At 39.6% G+C, this 8,218-nt stretch overlaps 1 protein-coding gene across 1 annotated transcript; it reads left to right on the top strand.

Moving 5' to 3' along the window:
* Window positions 1–6,951: 6,951 nt before the first annotated feature.
* Window positions 6,952–8,009, top strand: LOC147432421 (uncharacterized). Its single transcript, XM_086491610.1, has 3 exons — window positions 6,952–7,042; window positions 7,790–7,823; window positions 7,895–8,009. Exons 1-3 carry the CDS (start codon window positions 6,952–6,954, stop codon window positions 8,007–8,009), a joined length of 240 nt encoding a protein of 79 aa, XP_086347736.1.
* The last annotated feature ends 209 nt before the right edge of the window (window positions 8,010–8,218 follow it).

Genomic DNA, 8,218 nt, shown 5'->3' with positions numbered 1-8,218 from the left:
GTGATACCTCAGCTCTTTGTAAAGCCCTTGATACAACCCTATTTTGAAATAATGGATGATTTGGTAATGGCAGTTGTTTTTCTATTTTATGTCCAAATAGTATCCCCCTCGTGTAGGTTTGATTATAGTAGCACTCACTCATCTCATGATTGGTCCATTTTTGCTCAATGGCACACCATTTTATTCATTGTGCTACTTGCACTGCTAGCTCATCTAGGTTGGTCATTAATTGAGACATAACCACTTGCCTTGTGTTGGTTTCACTAGATGCTAAAGGAGCATTATCCATAGTAATCTTTGTATCACCAATTTCCTCGCCATAGGCTTTACAATTGTCAACTAGGTATAACGCTTCTCTCGTGACTTGTTGAAAGGAAGTAAATCCTTTTAAGTGCAAATATTTCTTGAGAGTTTCATTTTTCAAACCCTCTATGAAGAGAATTGATAATCTTTCATCCTATGGTAACTCGCATTTCGGACATCTCTCTATATATTGTTTGAAGCGTAGCGATGCTTCCTTCACTCTCTCATCTTCTTTTTGCTTGAATGCATAAATTTGGGACACTATGTTATGCTTGATTCCCCTTTTAGAGAACTCCACAACAAATTCTTGCAACAGTTGTTCAACGTTTGAGAAGGCATTTTGGTCCAACAGTTGGAACCAATTTAATGCTATTCCTTCCAAGGTTAAGCCAAATCCCTCATACTGTGTATGAAAATAAAATACTTAATCGGCTCTTAACACTTGTTTGAACAAGGATGCATGTATGTATGGATCCCTTAATCCATCATACTTCTTCTTGACACATTTGGAAAATTGATATAGTCTCATTGGTTCTGGTTCAACCATGTATCTTAGCGTGTTGGGGTCTCTCACAAAGACATCCCTCGTTTCTTTTTCTCGTCTTGGAGCAAATCCTGGTGGAATCCCCTTTGAGACATGTTTTGGAAATGTTGATGGATTTGTAAGTCTAATTGGTGGTCTCTTGGTTCCACTCAATGAGGTAGGAGCTACACTCCCGTGAATAGCTATTTTGGATGTTTGAGGTCCATTTGATCCTATAGTTTCAATGTTAGCTTCTTGCAAATAAGTCTCAAAAAACCCTGGTACGCTTACACTCGATTGAAAGTAGTAAGCAGAGATTGGAGTACCCATGTATGTATATCTTTCTAGCTCAGTTGGGCTGATAAGTTTGTACTCTCGTCCATACTTATCTACCATTAGAACTTGCACTCCCTGGTCATATGTGTTTGTGAAGGCATAGAGGTTCTTGTAGTTTGTCAACTCTTCAATGATGGAATTTAAACATCTATAGAAGTTGTTTTGATCCCCAATAGGTAACCTATAAAGGCCATCATAAGTGTAATCCGTTAGAACTCTTGTGGCTTCATTGGTTTTGATGAACCTCACGTTGGGTTTGTTTATTAGAGGATGCTTCTCCTTTAAGTGTCCAGCAATTTCCACTTTTGCTCTTCCAAACTCCCGCATTTTAGTTGATTGGTTTGGCTTCCAGTGAGCTACATGATCACTTGACAAATATCCATGAGCCATGCCTTGAGGTTTGGCTTGATATGATTGATAAGCCTCATGGTCTTGTCTCAACCCCCTTGTTATAGGTGTTGCAGTATTTATGGCTGTTTGTGTAGATGGCATAGCTCTGAGTTCAGTGGGAAACCCTAATGACGGATGAGTTGTCATGTTTAAGTCTCACTCAATACTCTCAAGATGGTCCTTGATAAGAACACCTTGGCTTAGTGCACACAATCCCTTTTTGCCCCTAGTCAAGTCTCTAAAAAGTCAGGCTTTGGTGCCCCACCGACCTTTGGATATTGGTTTTGGGTACCCTAAAAGTTTGTAAATGGGAATCCTAGAAAAAATGAAATTGCAATTGGTTGATGGACATATTGAAAGACCCTTAGGACTGCTTGAAGAAGTGATAGTTAATTCCTGTGCGATTGAATATCAACACCATAGTAGACTTTGGGAAGAAACTCAATTACGAAATCATATTGGGAAGACCTTTCATGCAACAGGTACAACTTATCCAAGATTGGGGAAACAATTATTTGTACTTGAAGCAAGTGGGATCAATTACAAGGGTTAATTTAAAATATCACACTTATATAGATGTCATAAAAACGCCCAGTCTCTTCGGTTGAAACTAAGCTTCCATCGTGGTTGAGCAAAGACACTCCTATTTGGATGTGCGGAGCTTCAGAAAATGGGAGCTTAAAAAGAGAAGAATGTATCTTAGAAAGGGATTGCACCGATGAAGCCTATGTACCTGAACCCTTTCCAAAGCATTTGTTTGAGCCATTTGAATGGACTCAAATTTTAGCGACAATGGATGTATGTGTGAATACGTCTATGCCTACTCAATTTTTCAATGAGGACGGCTATGACATAATTCCCATACAAATGATCTCAACCCTCCATATTGAAGATGAAATTGATGAACCCAAGGACTTGATGAAATCTCAACAAGTCTTTTCAGACCTCTACTACGATGCAACAAATGAGTTAGAAGAACATTCAGCTACCTCAGATGATTTAGGGTCGGAAAAAGAACATGTGAGAGCTAAGCTACTCATGAAAGGAGGGGAGGATAAGTTTTTTGAATTTCCAAACAAAAAATCGAGAAGACAGAAATGGTATAGATGAAAAAGAGACACCAAAAATGTGAAAGCTAGACCTATGCCATCAGTCTCCAGTAGAACACAGTTCCTAATGCAGATAGATGGGCATGATTGTGTCAAGGAAAAAATCACTGGTAGATATCCTTCAAACAAAAATTCAGAAATGTCAAAAACATCAAGAAAAACGAGGAAGGATACTGAAGCAAAGCCAAATGAAGCTTAAGCAAGCTCTCACCTCAGCTCCAATATTGAAAGCACTAGATTGGAATAAATTATTCCACATACATGTAGATGCTTCCAATTTTGCCATCGGGTGTATACTAGCCCAACCAGGAGATGAGAAAATTGATTTTCCTAATTCTTATGCTAGCCGATAGTTGAACATGGCGAAAAAGAATTATACCACCACAGAAAGGGAAGGATTAGGGATGATCTATGCCGTAAAAGAGTATAGACATTATCTATTAGCAAACAAATTTGTGTTCTTTGTGGACCACCAAGCCTTATTGTACTTGGTCAACAAGCCATGCAGCATAGGAAGAATAGTGAGATGGTTCATCATTCCTCTAGAATTTGATTTCACTGTAGTTGTGAAAAAGGGCACCACTCATCAAAGAGCAGATCATTTGTCTAGGATTGTTTCAGGGGAACCACCTAAAGGAGTAGACAATGATCTACCAGATGCATATCTATTCTCCGTGGAAATGATACCTCGATGGTCGAAAAATATGGTATCATTGATGACCATAGATCAAGTGATACTTCCTATTACAATCGGATTAATTGAGCAATTGGCTATGTATCAATTACTAGCTGGAAGACTATACAAAAGAAACCAAGATGAAATATTGCTCTTATGTATTAATCCTGAAGAAAAAACCCAATATCTAAGTCAAACACATATTACCATAGTAGGACTTCACTTTGCGGAAGACCAAACTATGCAAAGGATCTTGAGACTTGGAGTATTTTGGCCAACTATGAGAAGTGATGTTCACTCTTTTGTAAAGTATTGTCCTCAATGTCAAAAACAAACACCCATACCGCATGTGACATTGTTCCAAATGTCTCATGTTCCTAAGTGGAGTAACTATCTAGTTACTTACTTATCAAGCCAAACATTTCCTGAGGATATGAGTAAATGCCGTCAAAGAGCAATTGAAACTAAAGCAAGAGACTATGCTCTTATTGGAAACCAATTGTATTGGAGAGGTAAGGATCAACATTTGTGTCTTTATGGAAATGAAGATGAATATATTCCAATTATAGAACAAGCACATGCTGGATTTCTAGTGAGACCATTGCAAGAGCAATCTTAATGGCAGGCATATGGTGGCCAACACTTTTTGCAGATGCCAAAGAATATGTTCGAAGGTGTGATGCTTGTCAACGAGAAAAAATGCCAACAAGAGTAGATAGCATGTCCTTAAGACCAATGACGAAAGCTAGAGCTTTCACAAAATGGGGTATAGACTTTGTTGGGCCAATGTAGCCACCTGCTTATAGAACCCAAGCTTAATCTATCATTGTAGCATGGACTATTTGACTAAGTGGCCCGAGGCCAAAGCAACTCAAAAGAATGATGCCAGAACCACTGCTGCATTCTTATATGAGTATGTATTCACAAGATATGGACTGCCATAGAAATGTTTAGTGATAGGGGAGCTCATTTCCTTAATGAGGTAATCGAGTGTCTGCTTAATGAATTTATGGTCATCCATAACAAATTAGCTCCCTATCACCCACAAGCAAACGGACAAGTTGAGCATACGAATAAAATTCTCAGCTCGGTATTGACTAAAGTGGTTAGCTCAGGAAGGAAAAACTGGGAAATGAATCTCCATGCTACTCTATGGGCTTCTCGAGTTTCATTGAAAACAGCTTTAAATGCTATACCCTTTAACCTTGTTTATGGTCTTGATGTCATACTGCCAACAGAGTTTCTATTGCTGGCACTAAGGGTAGCTAAGGATCTTGAGTGGATCGTACATGAATTTTCAGAGAGACTTGAAGATTTAGAGAAGCTAAATGAGCAAAGGCTAACAGATGTAGCTCACATCTATGCACAAAAGCGGAAACAAAAACAGTTTTTTGATTCTCATCTAATTAAAAAAAACTTCAAAAAAGGGGACATAGTTTTAATCTATTCCCTTAAGCAACACATTCCCAAGTTTAAGAAAGAGGAAAACGGATCGTTTATCATTGAAGATGTATCTCCAAGTGGAGCAGTTAAGTTGTTCACCCTAGATGGTGAACCAATGGCTAATTGGATTAGTGGATGTCGTTTAAAGAAGTACAATTTGCTGCTAACCAATGAACTGCTAGAAAGAATGCATGCAGCCAAGCAAATAAAGATAAAACGACAACAGGTTATTGATACAGCCCAAGAGGAAGCTCGGCTTCAGGTACTCAAAAGGAAAGCTGCTCTCAAGAATCAACAAATACATATTCCCATCAACACATTGGAAATAGATGACCGACAATGGAAATTGCAGAAAGATGCAGTGTCAACATATGATGAATGGTTAGATGGAATGGACCTTCGCATCAAAGTATAGCTCAACAACCATAGCACAAATGCATTGGTTGATACAGGAGCTAGAGTAAATGCAGACAGTTATTCCATGTACAAGAAAGCAACAAGTCAGTCTTTGATAGCAGGGATAGCGACTATCAAAGGATGCAAAAGAACCCAGCACCAACATTGGGAGTAGTCAACTTAAATGTGATAGTACATGGATGTTCATGTTCTCACCAATTTGTATGCTTACCAGATGAACACATGAATGAGACAATGATTCTTGGAATTACCTGGATATGGACATACAAGGTAGTACCAGATTGGGATACCAATCAGCTCAAGCTATCACCTAAAGGGGGACAACTCATTGTTCTAATTGCACCAAGCAAGGAAGAATGGAAAGGATCTTACCAGCAAAGCAAACCACAAAGCAATCAAAATTCTCCATCCTATTGACAAGAAAATGCTACAAGTAGCATGCAAGGAGTCAGGAAAATCTGGGTACCAAAAGCACAGCTTAAGGACAAGTCGATTCAAATATGGGTGCCCAAAACATCATTGACAATGCCAAAGATGGTTCCAAGGTTCAAAACACAGAGACGAGCATCTTCGAGAAAGGAACCTAACACGAGATGGATTTGGAAGAAAAAAGAGCACTACTCTCTCTAGTTATCACACTCTCACACTCTGTTTCATTTCAAAGAGAACTTTAAAAAACATTTAATTAGAAGAGTAAGTACTAAGATGGTAGAAAATGAAAAGACTTATGAGTCTTGACAATGTAAAATTTTAAAAAAAGGAGAGGGCTTCCAAGTTCCATGTGTCACTCATTGGTTCAATTGAAAAAACATCTTCTTTTTTTTGTGCAAAACTCACAATTGTGAGTGGATAGTATTAATAACATCAGAATATACACCAACCTCGAGCTCGGACCGAGCCTTGAGGGTCAAAGGACTACAAGTTTTTTGCTTGACATAGAGACCACAACTACTCCTAGGCTTTAGTTATTACAAGATGTCATGTATTGTTCTAAACCAATCCTCTGAGGCTTGTTTGCCTCCGATCATGTGGATCGTCACTTTGCTCTCTTTTATTATTTCACCAAAGCTTGCCACAGCCAGATCCCCCTCAAACACACGGTGGTTTCTTGCTTGCCAAATATGGTGAAAGAAGTAGTACCTGATTATTTGAGTGCAAACAAGAACAATAGGACTTCCCAACCTGTTACTACCAAAGAACAGATCATTCTTGAAGAACTTAATTTTCCATGTTCTTTGAATCCACTTGCATATTTTTCCATCCATGCCACTGATTGCCTGGCATCCTATGAAAAGGTGGGCTACGTCTTACAAGACATCTAATCTGCACTGTAAAAGTGAAGGGTAAGTATGTCCCCCAAAATTTTCAAGCAGGTCGAGTGGCGCGAATCTGACGAGATGCGTTCAGAGATAAAGAGGAAACGAGAGCCAGAGAAAAAGATCCCGCGACGTGGCAGCGCAGTGGAAATTGGTAGACATGCGGACAGCTGGCATGATCGCACCTGGTAGTATCTTTTACGTTTTGAGCCTGAACATTTTTTGCAGAATCGCTAGGTGGTTTTTTACAGAATCGCGATGGTCCCGAGCAAACTGGAGACGCCCTTGCTGTAAGTGGAGATACTGTTTTGCTCTTGTTCTGCTTATTTCTAAGTGGTTTGTAGATGTTTGCTCTGTTGTGGCAGGGTAGATAGTGCCAAGGTAGAGAGAGCATAAGGTCTTTGTTTTATTGGAAGTGCTTGTTTCTATGTGTCCATGATGGTCTGGCTAAAGTCCGAAGCTCATGTTGTAGCAAAAATTCAGCGATGTAATGTCCCAAAGAAATGCAAGTCCGTTTATGTGGAGCATGGTAAGGGCACGCTGTCAAAGGCAACTAGCAAGGTAATGGAGGTCAGCGTTACTATTTCAATAGGGTGCGGGGATGTAGATGTAGGTTTGTTGCATGAGATGCAACAGTTTCTTGAAAATGAAAGTTTGGCAGGGCTATGTGCGGTTGAGAGGGGAGGAGCACTATTCCACTTGCACTTACAAATGGTTGTTAGGCTATGGGCAACTTCGCTTATTGCTGTGAATAGGAAAGTCAAGGCATATTTGGGATGGGATAAGTGTTTGCCTGCAGGTGGGATGGTGTTATGTCGTGGATTGAAACAACGAAAGATGCACACCTTTGAAGGCATGATAGGGTATTGCCTGAAGGAAAGCAATGAGACACATTTTTGAAAAGCCATGCATAATGTTAGTGTCGACGATGTGAATAGAGGCATAGAGTTGTATAGTCTATATGGTGCCGATGAGGTGAAGTACAAAGTTTGCCTAACACCAGGGAACATTTTTGATAGGGCAATGATGTTTTGGAAGTATAGGTTGCGCCACCCCATAGGTCATGATTTCTTGTCGACGCTACATCAAATGATCAAGAGTGGCCAATATTACCCATCTTCATCATGGATAACTCCACACCAAGGCCGAGGCATGGAGCTTGGCAAAATGAAGGCACTTTGGAGATGCATGATTCACCCGACAACAACTACTTACCAGGACATCGTTAACATTTTTGTGAACTATGAAACATATAGTACAACGCATCCTCGGTCAGACTGGTTTTTGTCTCGCTGGAAAGATAGGGAAAGGTAAGATGATGAGATTCTTCAGATAATACTAAGGAAGCAAAATCTTTTTTGATCGGAAGTTTGTGTAGCAGCCCAACTGTTCCTGTTGTTGATGACACTCAGATGGATGTATACATCAAGGATTCACAAGTAGGCGATGAATACATTCCACTTGTTCATGAAATTGGCGTCACAACAGTTGCCTAGTCTGACAATTTTGGTTGCTCGTGTTCGCTTGTCTACCTATTTTTTCTTCTAAGAATCAATACAGTGCTAATATATTGATGTTTGCAGAGACAGAATGGATGACCAAGAGCATGATCAGTTTGTAGCATCAGAGGACACACAAGCAGAAGACTCATTCACACAAGTTAAAGATACACGGGTTGATAGGATCGAGGATGTTTTGGTGCACA

Source organism: Adiantum capillus-veneris, chromosome 20 (genome assembly GCF_014529385.1).
Source record: "Adiantum capillus-veneris isolate H3 chromosome 20, ASM1452938v2, whole genome shotgun sequence".
NCBI lineage: Eukaryota > Viridiplantae > Streptophyta > Polypodiopsida > Polypodiales > Pteridaceae > Adiantum > Adiantum capillus-veneris.
Note: the sequence above shows the minus strand (reverse complement) of the source record. Positions and strands in the feature narration are given on the sequence as shown.

What these genes read in the sequence shown, in the direction of transcription:
- LOC147432421 (XM_086491610.1), top strand. Translation starts at nt 6,952, where the DNA reads ATGGTCTGGCTAAAGTCCGAAGCTCATGTTGTAGCAAAAATTCAGCGA. An exon ending in GTCCGTTTATGTGGAGCATG is followed by an intron (nt 7,043 to 7,789) that starts GTAAGGGCACGC and finishes ATCCTCGGTCAG; the next exon opens with ACTGGTTTTTGTCTCGCTGG. An exon ending in CGCTGGAAAGATAGGGAAAG is followed by an intron (nt 7,824 to 7,894) that starts GTAAGATGATGA and finishes TTTGTGTAGCAG; the next exon opens with CCCAACTGTTCCTGTTGTTG.